The sequence below is a fragment of the Salvelinus namaycush genome, chromosome 14 (assembly GCF_016432855.1).
Source record: "Salvelinus namaycush isolate Seneca chromosome 14, SaNama_1.0, whole genome shotgun sequence".
NCBI classification, from domain to species: Eukaryota; Metazoa; Chordata; class Actinopteri; order Salmoniformes; family Salmonidae; genus Salvelinus; species Salvelinus namaycush.
Window position 1 is genome coordinate 40,517,625 of NC_052320.1, and position 19,968 is coordinate 40,537,592.

General features: G+C 44.8%; 1 protein-coding gene and 1 long non-coding RNA gene across 4 annotated transcripts; one reads left to right on the forward strand and one right to left on the reverse strand.

Annotated features, from left to right (window-relative positions):
- Window positions 1-773: 773 nt before the first annotated feature.
- Window positions 774-3,788, forward strand: LOC120059517. The gene is made up of 3 exons (XR_005478154.1): window positions 774-962; window positions 1,230-1,298; window positions 3,500-3,788. It is a non-coding gene; the product is annotated as an uncharacterized LOC120059517 (long non-coding RNA).
- On the reverse strand, window positions 3,751-11,566 carry LOC120059516 (rabenosyn-5-like). Of its 3 annotated transcripts, none has more exons than XM_039008636.1 (13): window positions 11,428-11,566; window positions 10,183-10,464; window positions 9,894-10,028; window positions 9,265-9,365; window positions 9,088-9,133; window positions 8,777-8,938; window positions 8,362-8,624; window positions 8,204-8,274; window positions 7,996-8,082; window positions 7,793-7,895; window positions 7,524-7,628; window positions 7,098-7,370; window positions 3,751-6,945 (listed from the first exon to the last, which is right to left on the reverse strand). In XM_039008636.1, the coding sequence occupies exons 2-13, from the start codon at window positions 10,343-10,345 to the stop codon at window positions 6,106-6,108; spliced, it is 2,349 nt and encodes a 782-aa protein (XP_038864564.1). In that variant the 5' UTR covers window positions 10,346-10,464; window positions 11,428-11,566; the 3' UTR covers window positions 3,751-6,105. The 3 variants fall into 3 exon arrangements, with proteins under 3 accessions (XP_038864564.1, XP_038864565.1, XP_038864566.1); XM_039008637.1 differs by lacking the exon at window positions 11,428-11,566 and adding an exon at window positions 11,063-11,361; XM_039008638.1 differs by lacking the exon at window positions 11,428-11,566 and adding an exon at window positions 11,063-11,361 and having other exon boundaries at window positions 10,183-10,476.
- Window positions 11,567-19,968: the final 8,402 nt, after the last annotated feature.

Sequence of the window (19,968 nt, forward strand, 5' to 3'; positions counted from 1 at the left end):
TTTCAAATCCTTATATTAAGCAAACCAGACGGCAACGTTTTTTTAATTTTTTTTTTTTTATATATATGGATAGCCACAAAAGGCACACTCAAATATTCAGACATCATTTACAAACGAATCATGTGTGTTTAGTGAGTCCGCCAGATGACCAGTTCTGTTGATAAGTGCGTGAATAGGACAATTTTCCTGTCCTGCTAAGCATTTAAAATGTAAAGAGTACTTTTGGGTGTCAGAGAAAGTAAAAATTACATTATTTTCTATAGAAATGTAGTGAAGTAAAAGTAGTCAAAAATATAAATAGTAAAGTACAGATACCCCAAAAAACGAATTAAGTAGTACTTTAAATTATTTGTACTTAAGAAATGTACACCAACCACTGCATGCAGCCAATAGAGACCCCCAAACATTACATATTTCTAACCCCCAAAAATTCAAACTCGGTTTATAATTTACTATTCCTGTACTGTCCGTTTCTGTTGAAATGTAGATCATGTGCAAAGCAAAATTGTTTAATTCCAACATGAATTCCAAATGTATACAGAATTCCTTAAATAGATGGGAAAACAAAAAGCATGTAAACGTTAAACAATTATAATGGATGCAAATCGAATGTTATGAGAACACTTAATGTTGTCCTACTTTTTTATGTATCCTATTATTTTTATGTAAATCATGGTCAGACCTTTGTCTATATGATATTGAAAAACTATTTCGCTTAATATTATAAATGTAATTATCGTGAATAAAAATACAAAAGAAAAGCGCGCCTCTTCGTATGTATTAACGTCATCAAGGTGCGACTCACAGGAGAAGTGCTCGGTCCTTACACATGATAATGTGTAAATAAAAACTTTAAATGCCTAGGAAATATTCGTTTCATATCAGGCGAACGCTGGATTATCTCCAGAAAACAGTGTCACAGTCAATTACCACACACATGGACAGCTCAGCGACGGAGCAAGGTCAGTTTGCAGCTAGCTAACGTTAGCTGTTGGATAAGTCTCTCAATGCAAAACAGTGATATTTCCAAATCTCAAGTTGTCTGACAGTTGAATAATGTATAGATATGCAATTGAAAATTAACCAGAACTAACCCAGTGATAATGACTGGGTATTGATGAGTGACTTGTGTTGCCAATCGAAAAACTGATTTAAGCGAGCTAGAGAGCCAACGTTAGCTGTCTAATACACTTAACCTGTTTTGCATAACATTTGTCCCACAAATTCAGTACAAAGATCCTTGGTTTTAAATTGATGTTCAAGAATGACACCATCGCCATTCCTCAAGTTCTACCTAGGTGAGTCCCATTATGTAATCGTCTTTACATACATATACTGTATAGTTATTCCCATGGTGTTAAACACATGTGTTCCATCTGTCATAAATACAGTGATTGTGATACTGTCAAGTCTGTTTTGGGCTTTGAGGTCTAACCAACGTTTCGGCATCACTGTGCTTTCCTCAGGGTAATGTCATGAATACTTGAACCAGGTTATGTAGACACACAGTGCAATTAGTGCAACCAATGACAGTAGTGAGGCGTGTCATAATGATTAAGTTAATTAAAAAGTTAAACTTAAATAGTATATGGCATATTAAATATTATGCTATAGAAACATAATGGAATATTGTACATCATGCTGGGTTGCAGCAGTCTGTTTGGCATGATAACAAAGGACTTGGCTAGCCTAAATTAGAAACAGACCAGTGCTCAGGCTAGATGCCAGTGAATGAGTCTGTCTGTAGACTAATAAGAGGAATGTCTGTTAGACCGGTTGGTGACCACTGATCTAACCTATCGTGATCGACTTGATCTCCAAGGGATTTCTAGTCAATCGCCAAACATTTCTGTAAAAACCCCAACGACAAAGCCTTGTGTCCAGTGAAATCCAGTGAAAATGCAGAGCGCGAAATTCAAATAAATTACTATAAAAATTGAACTTTCATGAAATCACACATTCAATATACCAAAATTAAAGCTACACTTGTTGTGAATCCAGCCAACGTGTCAGATTTCAAAAATGCTTTACGGCGAAAGCAAACAATGCTATTATCGGAGGATAGCACCCCAGCAAACAATCACAGACCATCATATTTAAGCCCTCCAGGCGCGACACAAAACGCAGAAATAAAGATATAATTCATGCCTTACCTTTGACGAGCTTCTTCTGTGTGCACTCCAATATGTCCCATAAACATCACAAATTATCCTTTTGTTCGATTAATTCCGTCTATATATATATCCAAAATGTCAATTTATTTGGTGCGTTTGATCCAGAAAAACACCGGTTCCAACTCGCTCAACATGTCTACAAAAGTTACCTGTAAGCTTTGTCCAAACATTTCAAACTACTTTTGTAATACAACTTTAGGTATTTAACGTAAATAATTGATACAATTGAAGACGGGATGATCTGTGTTCAATACTGGAGGAAAACAATGTGTAGCATGCTTTCTGGTCACGCGCCTCTAACAAACAGTACACTTCACTGGAGCCTCATTCTGAACATGGCTACTTCATTTCTCAAAGGAAAAAACTCAACCAATTTCTAAAGACTGTTGACATCCAGTGGAAGCGATAGGAACTGCAGGACGGTCCCTTAGAAATCTGGATTCCCAATGAAATCCCATTGAAGAGTGACCTATAAAATAAAAATAAATCTGAATGGTTTGTCCTCGGGGTTTTGCCTGACATAAGTTCTGTTAGTCAGACATGATTCAAACAGTTTTAGAATCTTCAGAGTTTTCTATCCAATACTAATAATAATATGCATATATTAGCATCTGGGACTGAGTAGGAGGCAGTTTACTTTGGGCACGCTAAACGTTCATCCAAACGTGAAAATGCTGCCCCCTATCCATAAGAAGTTAATGTTGCATAGGCTTACCTTTTAAGTCATGTTAATACAAAATTAGAGCGGTAGATCTCGGCATGCATTTTGACTCCAAAAAGGTTGGTGACCACTGGGTTAGATGCTACACTCTTGTCTAAAGCTTCCCAGTCGAAACAGTTAGCGCATATATTATGAAATGTTGACGTTTTTTTTCTCGGCTGTTTGCCCGCATATTTTTTTTCTTGAGTCAAGTCGAAGTTCAGTAGCCAAAGTCAACACTCCCTTCATCTGTGATTGGTCAACAGTAGGAGTGGGAACATGAAGCGTTTGCCATTCAAGGAGAGACTTAGCTTTCATGCTATTTTTTCCACCTGAGAAATACTGCACCAAACTTCTTAGATGTATAATTGTGTGACTAAGACCCTCGGCAAAAAATCTACTTGATTTTGAACTTCTTTAAATTGAGTATTTTGAGGAAGTGTTACAGCTGTGCTTTTGCTACGGTTGCTCAAGTGAAGGTCTTTAGGGAGTATGCGAGCACAGACGCTCAGTTCGGCTATCCGAGTTCTAGGAGCAAACCTATGTGTACAGTATGTATGATTTAGTTCTTATTGGTTCATTTGTCTTCCCCTTGTCGTTATTTTTCCTGTCCCTCCCTTCACAGCGAGGTCCTGCAAGCAGAGGCTCTAGCCAGGATGGAGGCTGCTAACCCAGCCAACGTTGGGCCTGAGAAGTACTGTCTGAAAGAGTATTTGAGGTGGAGGTCCCCTGCCCCAGCACCACCCGAGGAGATGACAGGGAAATACCGCGCCCAGATGCTAGCTGCACAGGACTAAGACTGGACAGCAGGGGGGGTGAAGGAATCATGGACTGAACTGTTATTTAGTAGTATATCATGTTTCACTGGAAATATTGTGGATGTTTTTCTGTACAATAAAGGAAACCAGACAGGATTTAGTTTCATTGCCAGCTGTTGTAAACAATGATAATTTGGAGATCGGTGAACTAGAATCTGCTCCTTAGATTCGTGAAGTTGAAAGTATATAATCTTTGCAACACACTATCACATCTAGTGTCGATGGCATGGGTGAATGAAAAGGCCACTTCCTATTGTTCACATAGGTCATGTCTTTAATTAGTGTTGCGTGACGAAACCTTCTACGATAACAAAAGGCAAACAGGCAACATTACCAAAAAGGTAATCGACAAGTCATTCACATTTGCCACAAATACATTATTTATGTCTGGTTTAGATGCAACACAGCTGAGTTAGTGGTGCATGATCGATTACAGCGAACACAATACTGCTTTAGTTCATCAAAATGACAAGTACTATTGTATACTCTGCAAGGCAAGCGAACCAGTACTTGGATACATCAAAGTACTTATTCAACAGGTGACACAGGAGTTTGCCAACAGTATAAATGATAATACTTGGTAGCGTGGAATAGGTTTAGTGTTAATCTATTGTCATAGGTAAATTATCTTTAAGAGATTAATCAAGATGGGATAAAAGACAATCTTACATCCTAAAGTTTTGCCACAACCTTATGGATACAGAGCAGGCTGATGATGTGACAGATATGTGCCAAGCAGAGCACTCTGGGTAAATTAACCTATTCTGTGCCTCAGACCTAAACATCTCCACTGCAACATTGGTGTTCTGAGTTAATGGTTTAAGTGATGCCAAGAAGGACTTGGCTGAATCAGTTGCATAAATACACTAAATACAGACTGAAGTTACAAGACTAGACAGCTATTGGATAAGGATGACAAAGGCCAATATTCTGAAGCAGGCTTGGCATAAGAGAAAGTAAATAGGATGTTTATTTTACCCTGTAAAGAGCTTTAGATTTGTTCAGAGCAGGACAGATTCTGACCCTCATAGTGCACTAAGAGAGAACAGTTGGAGAACTAGGACAGGTTAGAGAAACAGAATGAGAGAGACTAGGACAATATCAGCTTTGAAAGCCTACTTTGGACCACTGCTGAAGTGCCTCCTAGTGATGTGATGTACACACACTGAAAGCTAATGCATCTATCCTCCGCTTCAGACACTCACAAAACCAGCTTACAGAAACTGAAGGAGGCAAAGTAGGATTTCAAAAACTGTTTGTTGGTTTCGCTCATGTTTTGTTCAACATTTTCTTTCTAGTGGTCATGACCCCCAGGGACGACAGAAGACCGAGATAAAAGATTATGTGCGAACGGCAATGAGTTTCCACTCCCCTACAAACATGTATGTGAAGATCTGACCGTATGTAGCGGTTACAGGTTAGACATGCTTAGTATTCAGGGCTGCATTTGTGTGCAGACGACATGTTTTCATGACACAGCTGTCATTTTAAACTATTCAGAGTGAACCAATGTTGGGCAGATGTGATTAAATCCAATATAAGGACAAAAATGGCATAGTCTTGAATTATCTAGTCATTAACGTGCAAATCAATTATATTGGCTATCGCAGTATTTGGAGTAGCATATCGTAGGTCTCATATCACCCAACCCTAGAGTGAATGTTTTTGTTCAAGAAGACCATTACATTTCCAAAACCATGTGATCTTGAATGCAACCCTGATTCTAGATAAGATATCTATTGCGTAGCAGGACTACAGATCGATGTCTGGCCTCAAATAACCTCCCTTATGACCCCTTGAATCCTCTCTCCAGTGGCCGACTACAGACAACTGTCTGTAAGTGATGATACTCTGCCCTTGTGCTTCTTCTTACCATACACATATAATAAAAACCAACCTGGGCTCCTAAAAGACACCTTTATAGAGTGAGAGTGTTATTAGTAAGTACGAGAGTGAGAAAATCAAAACGCAATCTAAATGCATCTCGTGGTCGGCATCCTTCTAGTGGCTTGGCTGCCAAAACCTGAGAGCCTCAAGTCTGGAGATGCTTCCTCTCCTTGTCTCCTCTCCTTGACCTGCACTTACTTGGTAGGTCGATCAGGATAGGCAAAGGAATAATGCTATTATGTGCAGTTTATTCACATCAGTGCAGATGAAGGAAAGGAGTATAGGCTATTGGAGTATAGACCGAGATGCACCCTCTGGACCCTGGCTCTGGAGGGCTACTCACCAAGGGTGGCGCTGGGTGATTCCGTCACCTAACACAACCTAGTATCAACGAGATCATTGGTCATTTAAAGGGAACTACCGTAGTCTCAGGAGTAGCCTTCTAGCCCTGGGTGGGCAGCCCTGTTGTAAGCGTCAGGTGATGGTATGGGGGTTATGAGAGAAAGAGACAGGGAGGAGGTGTCTGTCAGTGTGTCTTGCTCTTCTGTTCCTGTAGCGTGCGCTGCAGCTCTCTCAGGTTCTCCGACAGCAGCTCCACCTCGTCTAGCCTCCCGTTGAGCTTGGCATCAAATATGTACGCCCGTATATTATCGATCTGCTGCAGCAGCAATTCCTCCTCAATCACGTCAACATCCGGCATCACCTCCTCATCCTCCCCCTCGAAGGGATTGGTCGAGGCTCCCGGCGGGGTACACCCAGCAGCCTCTTTAAAAGGGTTACCTTCATTGTTTTCCTCCTTCACTTCGAAAGGGTTGCCAGTGGCGCCCTCGGCCTGCCCCTGCTCTTCCTCCCCACCCTCTTCCTGCTCAAACGGGTTGTACTCCTTCTTCCCGTTAGCCACCTCCTTGTGCTCCTTCTGGATCTCCTCGAAGAACGGATTGGAAGGATCCTCCACAGGGGTGGAGTCTTCCTCCTCAAAGGGGTTGAGGGAGGAGCTGTTCTGTCCCTCGCCACCAGGAGGTGTCACATCTCCCCCCAGCCTCCTCAGCCGGGGGGGTGACTCCTCATCCTGGTCGGTCAGGGCAGGGAAGGCCCTCATGGACAGGGGGCTGCTCTCTGCTTTAGGGGTCAACTCTTCCTCCCCGTCTTCCTCCCTATGGAGGCTCCCTATATCGGTTAGGTTCAGTGAGCCCTGCCAGGTGTATGTGGCCTGGGATCCTGGGGCTTGGCTCTGGGCCCTGTGCTCCCTCTCCCCCCTCTCTCTGTCCTCCAGGCGTTGCAGCTCGTCCTGCTGTAGACTCTCCTCCTGCGCCAACCTCTGGGACAGAGCGATGGCCAAGCTGGTCTGCTGCTGGTCGTACTCATCCTGGGAAACACATAGTTCAACAAATAACACCCTATTCCTACACAGAGCCCTACTGGATGTGGTGCATTGTAATCACTGTACATACAACAATGAATGCCTTGATCAATACTAGTTGTTGTGGTACATGTCTAATATAATGTAGGTTTCCCCACCTGCAGCTGTCTGAGGTTCTCCTCCAGCATGGCCACTTCGTCATGCCTCTGGGCGGCCTTGGCCTGCCGCAGGAATGACTGGATGTTGTCTATCTGCTGCAGCAGGGGGTCCTCCAGCTCCCCGCACGTGTGGAGGGTATCGGAAGAGGGCAGCCATCCCCCAGCTTTGGTCATGCGGGGGGCCCTGGGGGCTTGGGGAGCCTCCCCATTGGTGCTGGCAGCTGGGCGGTTCTTCTCAGAGTCCTGCCTCCTTTTCTGAGCCTCCTGGGCAATCTGGCAGGAAAATAGGAAGGTAAGCTTTTAGAGACAGCTTCATTATAAAACACTACTTGTGTTGCTTTTTGCTTGTCTGGTATCAGACATATTAGATCCTTTTTGGAATATCATTGTTGGGTCATTAGTTTAAACAATAAGCAGCCTACTCACTAGTCTCTCCTGCGTGAGCCTCTTCTCCTGCTCCTGCTTCCTCTTCTCCTTTAGGGCCTCATACTTGTCCTTAGTGGGTAGAGACATCAGACCCAGCAACTTCTCCTGCAGGAGGGAGAGAGAAGTATAGACCGTATAGAGATAGGGGTTGCTTGAATATAGTATGTAACATTACTGGTGGCAGTCTCAATTATGAATGACATGTTTAGTATGCTATTCAGCTCATCCATAGCTGCTCTGTGTGTACACTAGTGTACCCTCTGTCTCACCTGGACAAACAGTGTGGCTGTGTATCTGACCATCCTCTGCAGCTGGAGAGTCTTTTGATGGGGTTGTGGCTCTTCCTTCATTCCCAGTGTTAAGATCTTCTTACTGACATGAATATATAGAGAATGTTATAATATGGTCGTTTAGCAGACACTTATCCAAAGTGACTTGAAGTTAGTTAACACATTCTGTAAACGGTATGTACCTCAGTGCATCGATCAGTTCGTAGTATTTCTGGACTTCCATTCTCAGTCCACCAGCCGTGTCCAGGTTATAGGTGGTCTCTCCAGCACTGTGAAAAAGGAAGTTTGACAATGAGGATAAAACAGAACCAGAGCCACATATAGCTCTGGTCAAATGTTGTACGCTAAATAGGGAATGAGGTGTCATTTAAGACACAGGCTATATCTTACTTGAGAGACTCAGCCATTCTGATATACTCTGGAGCCCTCTCGTCCACCTTGTTCATGCACAGTCTCAGCCTCTGGGAGGAAGACAGGAAGATGGATGGTGAATGACAGGAAGCACACTACATGGTGAACGAGAGGAAGCACACAGAGCTCTGTGTTACCTCGTAGAGCTTGACGATGTCAGGCACGTGGTCTTTCTCCTCCAGTTTCTGCTGTCTCTTCATCAGGGTGTCCATGCAGTGGAGGCAGCAGCGGATCCTCTCGTCATCCTTCTCTTCCAGCATTGAGGTGACGCTGCTCAGGCTGCTGATGCTGCCCCTCCTGGAGCCCATCCCGCTGACATTGCCCCCACCACCTGTTGGAGGGGACTGGGACTGGCTGCCCGTAACACTACGGGCCTCCCGAGTCCCACTGGTCAGCTTGTCTGGAGAGAAGAGAACAAACAGGGTGAGGATTCACTGAGCAACACTGATATATGTTGTAATAATATGTAATACTGCAGTATGTATGTAAACACATGCACACATTATATATGTCCATAATGTGGTGTGTTTATGTGTGTGTAATTCTACTCACAAGCCAAAGGCAGGGGCACAAACTCCATGCACTTCCTACACATGATGGAGCCACAGAGGCGGCAGTGGTGTCGCCTGTTCCGAAGGTTGAACTTGTTCCCGCAGTCGGGACAGAACGGAACATCAGAGTCGCTCACCCACGCCACAACAGACTTCTCAATCGCTAGAGAGGAAGAGAAGAGGCTTTTCTGGATTCACACAATGAAAATGACATTCAAATCCACACTGTACTCAATAAGAAGAAATGTGGGTCTGGTATAATGTGATGGTGAATACCAAAACACACTGCAATATGATCCCCACTTAACTCACCTCTAATTTTGCCTGCATCTATGTTCATCCTGTCAAAAGCTGTCAGCTGAAACAGAACACAGGATACATGGTGAGTCATGTTCTGACAGTAAGGGCGGTGTAACTGCTACTGTATGTGTCAAAACCACATTGACAAACGACTTGTGATTGCCTGCTGTAGTTTGTGCGAGTCCTCACTTTCTCCAGCCTGATAATGAGCTTGTTGACCTCGATGACATAGTGGTCAATCCGGGCAGCTCTGTGCTTCTTAAAAAAGTCCATATGATTTCTTGTGGCTCCTATGGGGTATAGGAGGGACACCATCAGACTGGATGGAAGGGTGTTACATTACAATGTAACACCATATTTTCAATTCAGTTGAGATGACTCACTAGCATTCAATGACCAGACCAATACATCTCTTATGTAGTGTAGATTTAGTCACTTTATACAATGCACTCTAAATAATGCCACTTTAATAATGTTTACATGTCTTACATTACTCATCACATGAATATACTGTATTTTATACCATCTATTGCACCTTGCCTATGCCGCTCGGCCATCGCTCATCCATATACATACATGTACATATTCTCATTCATCCCTTTAGATATGTGTGTATTAGGTAGTGGTTGGGGAATTGTCAGAGTACTTGTTAGATATTACTGCACTGTCGGAACTAGAAGCACAAGCATTTCACTACACGTGCATTAACATTTGCTAACCATGTATGTGAGAAATAAAATTTGATTTGGGAAGCCCTCTACCACACCACCCCTTTCCTCTACTCCCAGTAACCCCCTGCATACTTCTCCCAGTCTCACCCAACTCCTGAGGCTCCCACATGTAAGGGTCCACTCCGCCGTAGTAGAAGGACTCATAACTGCCCGTCTCTGGCTTGTCTTCACCATCCCTCTTCAGCAGCTTGTCTTTGGCTTTCTTAGCCTTCTGGACCAGACCTGCAGCCAACAGGAGAGAGTAGTGATTACTTCAAGCAAGGGTGATAGCAAGGATGCCTTCTAAAAGTATTATCAGAGACCCTTTTGATTTAGAATTTCCTTTGCTCCTCCATGATGTGCATATTTAGTCTGGTAGAGCACAAAATGGACTCACTCTTGAGTTGTCCCCTGACATGTCGATCGTCCCCAGAGTGCTCCTCCTCGTAGTGTTCCTGGAGCTGGTAGAACGACTGCAGGTCCTTCAGGCACAGCGGGCACAGGAAGCCCTCCTTCACCTCCCCTGTGCCTTCGAAGGGGGGTGGGTAGCTGGAGGCCATTTTGGTGGGGGTGGACGCAGGATGGTAACAGAGACACCCAGGGTGTGTGTCTGTCTCATGCCACGCCCAACTGGGTGTGACGCCCACCCCTCATCCGCTCCATTATGACAGGAGAAAGCCTGAGGAAGAAACTGATAGTTTGAAGCAATAACATATAGGTAAGAAGTTCAGACGTGTTTATGGAAGTCATGGTTTAGTGGCTTACTGAATGACGAATTCTAAACATTTCCAGCATGAAAGACTTGTCAGATGACATGGAAGTCACTGATTAACGTTACCTACTGAACGCTAATTGCTCACGTAAATCCTATGCATGGCGTTACCTAAAGGAACCGCGTTTGAAAGAATAAACAGATTAGCTAACTAACTTACAATAGCTAACAATGGCTGTGTTTACAACTCTCCATAAGCCAGTGATGGCTGTACTGGAAAACGTTAGCTAGTGTATCTTTACGGTAGTCATCTGTCTCACATTGTATCTGATCGAGGGACATATTGGCAGTAGGCAGGGACATACTTTGATTAGAACCAGCCTGTCATAGATAGCTAACTAGTTAGAACTATTCACACTAGCTAGCAATTAGCTGGCTAAAGTTAGCAAAAGGCTAACAACCTAGCTAACTAACAGTTAACTACTGTAGATAATGACGTTTCGCCAGTAGTGAGTATACCGTTTGCAATGATAAAAACTATCCAAATACGCATTTGTGTACTTACATATCACAATGTAAACCTGTTAACGGTGTAGTTTATGAATTAAATGTTGACAGCTCGCTGCAACACTCTCCGCGGTTGAAAGGTTAGCCGCCCCAGCCTAGTCATGTGACTAGCATACAGCCAAGACCGGAGGAAAGAATAGACAAAAATGCACGTGGATGGGGAAAGCCAGATGGCACCTATTTGACTTTCTTCTATATGTCCTTTTTTACAACAAGAAATATACATTTATCAGAGGAAACAAGTGTTCTTGGACACACTGAACATCACAGTGGTGATGTCCACCCCTTTCTTTATACCTCAGAGGTCCTCCCTAGAGAGGATTGCGGTTCAAACACACAAAAGACACACCCTCGTCGACTTACCCTCCCATTATGGGGGAATCCCCGTTGCTATCTTGGTCGGCGGTCCAAATGATTAGCCAAGCAAGGGAAGTTTGCAACTTAAGCCCCCGTTTTTAGTCGATTTTGCGAGTGTACACTTATGTTCACACGCGGGCCTAAAACTCCCCATAATTCAATTCGCGACGAATGTACATCCGCTAAGAAAAGTCCGCGAAAACTTAAAAACAACATAAATGTAACATAAAAGTGTAAGTAAAAACGAATGCAAAAAAGTTAGAAATGGTGCTACTAATGCAAATGACGGCACAAACACGTCTCGTTAAAAGTAAATATATTTATGTTTGGTTATCTTTTGGAAATTGTAAAAAAGAAAACATTTTTCTTCTTCTGAAGTTCAAGCTAGGCAGACTAACGTTAGTTAGTTAATTAATTTACATCATACAGTAGGCATATATTAATTATATATTTAATATAAGTAGACGCACTCATAATTGACTGTAGCGCATATAAAGCAGCCACAAGCTACCTCCTCAATGCCCACCTAATCTTCACTGTCACTTTCAACCTTGTTGAGGATGGCTCATTGTCAGGCTCAAATTTGCCCGGATGGCCACCAATTTTTCAACCCTTGTATTGGTCAGCCTGTTGCGTGCTTTGGTGTGTGTGTGTGTGTTCCCAAACAAGGACCAGTTGCGCTCTGAGGCGGCTGATGTTGTTGGGATTTGGAGGATAACAACAGGGGAAAGAGCCTCAGATCCACAAAGTCCCTTCCACCAGGTGGCTGATGGGATATGTTGGCACAACTGCCATATTGCATCTCCATCCCAAAGCCCTTGCTTGGAAGTGTACTTTGCCAGACTGCCAAGAACCTTGCCCTCATCCAGGCCGAGGTGGCGAGACACGGTAGTAATGACACCATAGGCCTTGTTGATCTCTGCACCAGACAGGATGCTCTTGCCAGCATACTTGGGGTCCAACATGTATGCTGTGTCCAACATGTACTCTTTTGATGTATTTCAGAACTGCAGTTTCCTCTGCTTGGAGCAACAGTGAAATAGGCAGGGCAGTACGGATTTCTTATCTTACATCTGAAAGCAGAGTCTGAACATCAGACAGGATGACATTGTCTCCCACAATCCGTGCAATGGTTACTGCTATAGGTTTCAGGAGTTTCAGGCTGCTTACCACTCTCTCCCAAAATACATCATCCAGGAGGATCCTCTTGATGGGGTTGTCCATATCGGCAGACTGTGATATTGCCTTTTCTTGGAGAGACTCCTTCCCCTCCAGGAGACTGTCAGACATGATGACAACACTACCCCAACGGGTGTTGCTGGGCAGCTTCAATGTGGTCCTCTTATTCTTCTCACTTTGCTTGGTGAGGTAGATTGCTGCTATAACTTGATGACCCTTCACATACCTAACCATTTCCTTGGCTCTCTTGTAGAGTGTATCCATTGTTTTCAGTGCCATGATGTCCTTGAGGAGCAGATTCAATGCATGAGCAGCATAGCCAATGGGTGTGATGTGAGGGTAGGACTCCTCCACTTCAGACCAAGCAGCCTTCATGTTCACAGAATTGTCTGTCACCAGTGCAAATACCTTCAGTGGTCCAAGGTCATTGATGACTGCCTTCAGCTCATCTGCAATGTAGAGACCGGTGTGTCTGTTGTCCCTTGTGTCTGTGATCTTGTAGAATACTGGTTGAGGGGTGGAGATGATGTAGTTAATTATTCCTTGCCCACAAACATTAGACCACCCATCAGAGATGATTGCAATACAGTCTGCTTTCTCTATGATTTGCTTGACCTTCACTTGAACTTCCAGGAGGACCATGAGCTGTTCCTATCGATAAGGTGTCTGATTCATCATTTTCACCTCAAATAGAAGTAGAGGGACTTTTGTCAGAGGTTGCTTGTTGTGAGCGCTGAGGGAACTTTATGCACTTGGCCAGATGATTCTGCATCTTTGTTGCAGTCTTCACATAGGATTTGGCACAGTATTTGCAAATGTACACAGCGGTTCCTTCTACATTAGCTGCAGTGAAATGTCTCCACACATCAGATAGTGCCCATGGAATTTTCCTGTAAAGATTAGAAAAAAATAGCAGGCTCAAGCAAGCTAAAACCCACATGGTAGCAAAAACTAACTAGCGGAAATTGTTAACAAGTTAGAAATTATTTAAACACACTTTGCTGTAGGCTACTATTTACTAGTTAACATACATCATGTATGTCATATAAAATATATTCACCCCACCCAGTATTATAATAAAAACTTACCAGAAAGCATGTAGTCTTTGGCTCAGACAGTGTAGTAGTGTGGGCTCAATAGTGTCTCATTAGTGTGTAAGATCTTGAGAATCAGCTGTACAATTCCATTGCATTGGGTTGCAATTCCATTGAATTGGGGATAGTTTAATCAAAATATGCCAGAAGACCTAGAATTAACTTATGTGTATCCCACAAAAAAGGTTCACTGTTATAAGCAAACTTTTTATATGAATTTAAGCAAAATTCCCAGGCTTAACTTCCCATGGAAAATTCCCAGAAATTTCCTGAAAAGTTTTCGACCCTTTGCAACCCTATTAGAGACACATATTTTCTCAGATTACACAGATCCACAAAGAATTCGAAAACAAACCCAATTTTAATAAACTCCCATATCTACTGGGTTAAATACCACACTGTTCCATCAAAGCAGCAAGATGTTGGACCTGTTGCCACAAGAAAAGGGCAACCAGTGAAGAACAAACACCATTGTAAATACAACCCATCTTTATGTTTTATTTACTTTAACCATTTGCACATTGTTACAACACTTTATATAGACATAATATGACACTTAAAATGTCTTTATTCTTTTGGAACTTCTGTGAGTGTAGTGTTTGCTGTTCATATTTATTGTTTATTTCACTTTTGTTTATTATCTACTTCACTTGCTTTGGCAATGTTATCATAGGTTTCCCATGCCAATAAAGCCCCTTGAATTGAATTGTGATGAATTTCCGGCCAAGGGTGGTCCATTTAAAAATCATTCCTTCCTCCCTTGCCCTGCAAGGGCATACTCGTCAGACGTCATGATACGTCGTCAGAAGTGTCCACTTAATTTGAGGGCTGAGGGGATAGGTTGTGTCTTTTAAGTGTTTGGACCGCAGCCCTGTATTGTAAGATGTTTGCACATTATTCTTTAAAAAAATATACACTACCGTTCAAATGTTTAGCTCACTTAGAAATGTCCTTGTTTTTGAAAGAAAATTATTTATTTTGCACATTAAAATAACATCAAATTGATCAGAAATACAGTGTAGACATTGTTCATTTTGTAAATGACTATTGTAGCTGGAAACGGCAGATTATTTGTACGCCTAGGAAAATATTCCAGAGATGCCCAGTATCAGCAACCATCACTTCTGTGTTCCAATAGCACGTTGTAATCCAAGTTTATGGGTTTGATTACAGGCTCAAAATGGCCAGAAACAAAGCCCTTTCTTCTTAAACTCGTCAGTCTATTGTTGTTCTGAGAAATGAAGGCTATTCCATACGAGAAATTGCCAGGAAACTGAAGATCTCATAGAACGCACTGTACTACTCCCTTCACAGAACAGAGCAAACTGGCTCTAACCAGAATATAAAGAGGAGTGGGAGGCCCCGGTGCACATCTGAGCAAGATGACAAGTACATTAGTGTCTAGTTTGAGAAACAGACGCCTCACAAGTTCTCAACTGGCAGCTTCATTAAATAGTACCAGCAAAAACACCAGTCTCAACGTCAACAGTGAAAAGGCGACTCCGGGATGCTGGTCGTCTAGGCAGAGTTCCTCTGTCCAGTGTCTGTGTTATTTTGCCCATCTTAATCTTTTCTTTTTATTGGCCAGTCGGAGATATGGCTTTTTCTTTGCAACTCTGCCTAGAAGGTGAGCATCCTGGAGTCGCATCTTCACTGTTGACATTTTCTTTAATTTTTAAATGTTCCACCAAAAAACAATAAACAACTCAACGAACGTAAAGCTAGGAGTGCAACACATGCAACACACAAAGACAAAATCCCACAACAGAAGGTGGGTAAAAGGGCTGCCTAAGTATGATCCCCAATCAGAGACAACGATAGACAGCTGCCTCTGTTTGGGAACCATACTCGGCCAACAAAGAAATTTAAACATTGATTTCCCACCCTAGTCACACCCTAACCTACCAAATAGAGAATTTAAAGGGTCTCTAAGGTCAGGGCGTGACAGTACCCCCCCCCCCCCCCCCCCAAAGGTGCGGACTTCCGGCCGCAAACCTGAACCTATAGGGGAGGGTCCGGGTGGGCATCCACCCTTGGTGGCGGCTCCGGTTTCGGACGTAGCCCCCGCTCCCTACGCTGATCCCTCCGCTTCTGTGGAACCGGACCGTGGATCGTCGCCGGAGACTCCGGACCGTGAATCGTTGCCGGAGGAACCGGACTGTGGATCATCGCCGGAGGCTCCGGACTGAGAACCCCGGCTGGAGGCTCTGGACTGCAGCTCGTCGCTGAAGACTCTGGACTGCGGATCGTCGTTGGAGGCTCTGGACTGCGGATCGTCGTTGGAGGCTCTGGACTGCGGATCGTCGTTGGAGGCTCTGGACTGCGGATCGTCGCTGGAGGCTCTGGACTGCGGACCGTCGCTGGAGGCTCCGGACTGCGGACCGTCGCTGGAGGCTCCGGACTGCGGACCGTCGCTGGAGGCTCCGGACTGCGGACCGTCGCTGGAGGCTCCGGACTGGGGACCGTCGCTGGCTGCTCCGGACTGGGGACCTTCGCTGGAGGCTCTGTGCCCTGGATGTTCACTGCAGGCTCCGGGCCATGGATCATCACTGGAGGCTTCGTGCCATGGATTATCACTAGAGGCTCCGGGCCATGGATTATCACTGGAGGCTTCGTGCCATGGATCATCACTACAGGCTCCAGGCCATGGATCATCACTGGAGGCTTCGTGCCATGGATCATCACTACAGGCTCCGGGCCATGGATCATCACTGTAGGCTTCGTGCCATGGATTATCACTGGAGGCTCTGGGCCATGGATTATCACTGGAGGCTTCGTGCCATGGATCATCACTACAGGCTCCGGGCCTTGGATCATCACTGGAGGCTTCGTGCCATGGATCATCACTAGAGGCTTCGTACGTGGAGCCGAAACAGGTCTCCCCGGACTGAGGAGACGTACTGGAAGCCTGATGCGTGGAGCTGCCACAGGGCTTACCAGGCTGGGGAGACATACTGGAGGTCTGGTACGTGGAACCGGAACAGGTCTCACCGGACTGGGGAGATGCACTGGAAGCCTGGTGCGTGGAGCAGGCACCGGATACACTGGACCGTGGAGGCGCACTGGAGTTCTCGAGCGTAGAGCTGGCACAACCCGTCCTGGCTGGATGCCCACTTCCGCCCGGCAAATGCGGGGCGCTGGCACAAAGCGCACCGGCCTGTGAATGCTCACTGGAGACACCGTGCGCATCACCGCATAACACGGTGCCTGACCAGTCACACGCTCCCGACGGTAAGCACGGGGAGTTGGCTCAGGTCTAAACCCTACCTCCGCCAATCTCCCCGTGTGGCTCCCCCCCAAAACATTTTTGGGAGCTGCCTCTCGTGCTTGCTTCGTTGAGCTAACTCCTCGTAACGTCGCCGTTCCGCTTTTGCTGCCTCCATCTCCTCCTTCGGATGGCGATACTCCCCGGCCCTTGTCCAGGGTCGTGCTCCCTCCAGGATTTCATCTCAGGTCCAGTCCTTCTGACCACACTGCTTGGTCCGTTGGTGGTGGGATCTTCTGTTACGTCCGTCGTTAAATGAAGACCAAGGTGCAGCGTTGTAGGCGTACATTTTCTTTAATTTTTAAATGTTCCACCAAAAAACAATACACAACTCAACGAACGTAAAGCTAGGAGTGCAACACATGCAACACACAAAGACAAGATCCCACAACGAAGGTGGGAAAAAGGGCTGCCTAAGTATGATCCCCAATCAGAGACAACGATAGACAGCTGCCTCTGATTGGGAACCGTACTCTGCCAACAAAGAAATATAAACATAGATTTACCACCCTAGTCACACCCTAACCTACCAAATAGAGAATTTAAAGGATCTCTAAGGTCAGGGCGTGACAGGAGCGTTTGACTGTGATGAGGGGTGGTCGTTTGACCGCGGACCCATTACGGACGCAGGCAATGAGGCAGTGATCGCTGAGATGCTGGTTGAAGACAGCACAGGTGTATGTAGAGGCAGGGTGGTCAGGATGATATCTATGAGGGTGCCTGTTGTATAGCACCACTCGACTGACTAGCTCCACGTTTTGTTTGCGTCTTTCTACAGCGGAAAAAAAACAAATATAACTGACTTTCTTTCGAAGATAATGAGCACAAATGTGAGAACGTTTCTTCCTGGTCGCCAGTTTTGTTGTATAGCACACTGTATTACTTTTACAACTAATATAAGGACAGGACATGAGACGGGACTAGAAATGAACGTGGGCATTGTTTCATGCGTTTCACAGGAAGAAGATTCCAAGCATTTCAACATAGGTAAGCAAGGGGGGTTACAGGTGCCCTAAAGGGACAAAACTAGAATAGCAATACACAACAGTGCCCATGTTTACAGATTTAGGGTTGTACCTGGTAGGTTCCATGATAATTTATTTGTGTGAGATTGAGGGCATCTATCTTAGATTGTAGGACGGCTGGGGTGTTAAGCATATCCCAGTTTAGGTCACCTAACAGTACAAACTCTGAAGATAAATGGGGGGCGATTAATTCACATATGATGTCCAGGGCACAGCTGGTGGCTGAGCGGGGTCTGTAACAAGCGGCAACAGTGAGAGATTTATTCCTGGAAAGGTGGATTTTTAAAAGTAGAAGCTCGAACTGTTTGGGCACAGACCTGGATAACATGACAGAACTCTGCAGGCTGTCTTTGCAGTAGATTGCAACTCCACCCCCTTTGGCAGTTCTATCTTGCCGGAAAATGTTGTAGTTGGGGATGGACATTTCAGAATTTTTGGAGGCCTTCCTAAGCCAGGATTCAGACATGGCTAGGACATCAGGGTTGGCGGAGTGTGCTAAAGCAGTGAAAAAATCTAACTTTGGGAGGAGGCTTTTGATGTTAACATGCATGAAACCAAGACTTTTACGGTTACAGATGTCAACAAATGATAGTGCCTGGGGATTAGGTGTAGTACTGGGGGCTACTGGGGCTGGGTTAACCTCTACATCACCAGAGGAACTTAGGAGGAGTAGGGTAAGGGTATGGCTAAAGGCTATAAGAACTGGTTGTCTTGTGCATTCGGAACAGAGAATAAAAGGAGCAGATTACTGGGAGTGGTAGAATAGATTCAAGGCATAATGTACAGACAAGGGTATGGTAGGATGTGAGTACAGTGGAGGTAAACCTATGCGTTGGGTGACGATGAGAGAGGTTTTGTCTCTGGAGGCATCAGTTAACCTAGGTGAGGTCTCCGCATGTGTGTGGGGTGGGACGAAAGAGCTATCTAAGACATTTTGAGCGGGACTGAGGGCTCTACAGTGAAATAAAGCAATAAAAACTAGCCAAGACAGCAGTAGACGAGGCATATTGACATTAGAGAGAGGCGTAAAGCAATCACAGGTGTTGATCAAGAAAGCTAAGACAACAGCGGGTAAATGGCGATGATTAGGCCGAGCGGGTCAGTTAGGTACATACAGGACCTGAGTTCAAGGCTGGGGCGGAAAGGTAAAGAAAATGAGGTACCGTGTTATTGAAACAGTTCAGGGGGCATCAGCTGTGTAGCCGAGTGATCATAGGGTCAAAAGAGCAGCAATAAGTGAGTCAGGGTGCTGTTCGGTAGTCACTACTTCGTTAGGCGAGCAGGGGACACAGCGTTTAGAAAAGCTACCGGGCTGGGGCTAGTAGATAGTTCTGCGGTGATATCGTAACAGAATAGCCTGTTGAGACCACATTGGGCGATCACGTCGGCAGTCCAGTTGTGATGGATCGGCGGGGCTCCGTGCCGACAATAAAGGGTCCAGGCCAATTGGCAAAGGATGTATTGTAGCCTTAGAATTAGCTGGTATATGGGCCTAGCTTGAGGCTAGCTCAAGGCTAGCTGGTGCTTGCTTTGGGACAGAGGCGTTAGCTAACAGTAGCCACTCGTTTGCAGCTAGCTAGCTGCAATGATCCGGAGTATCCGGTGATATGGTAGAGAGAAGCATTCCGATATGCTCTGGGTTGATATCGCGCTGTGCAGACTAGCAGGTGTTGTCCGAGCTAAGGCTGACTTACGCCTGGGGGAAAAAAGGCGAGGACCGCTAGCCGTGGCTAACAAAGACTAGTAGCTAGTTAGCTGGCAAGCTCCTGATGGAAGTTCCAGTTATAAGGAATAGAAATAGCAGATCCGTACCACATTGGGTGAGGCGGGTTGCAGGAAAGTATATTTAGTTCGTAGATAGAAAGAGAGATTAAGATATATACGAAAAAGACCGGCTATTTACATGGGATAAGACAAAGGATAAGACAAATACAGATATACAGATAAAAAGACGATTTCGCTGACGTGACGTGCAAATGAGCGA

Bases quoted from the DNA above. Each gene is read 5' to 3' on its own strand.
- LOC120059516 (XM_039008636.1), bottom strand. From the start codon at position 10,345: ATGGCCTCCAGCTACCCACCCCCCTTCGAAGGCACAGGGGAGGTGAAG. The intron at 9,134-9,264 runs GTGAGGACTCGC...GTTCTGTTTCAG, and splicing joins TCATTATCAGGCTGGAGAAA to CTGACAGCTTTTGACAGGAT. The intron at 8,625-8,776 runs GTGAGTAGAATT...TCTTCTCTCCAG, and splicing joins TGTGCCCCTGCCTTTGGCTT to ACAAGCTGACCAGTGGGACT.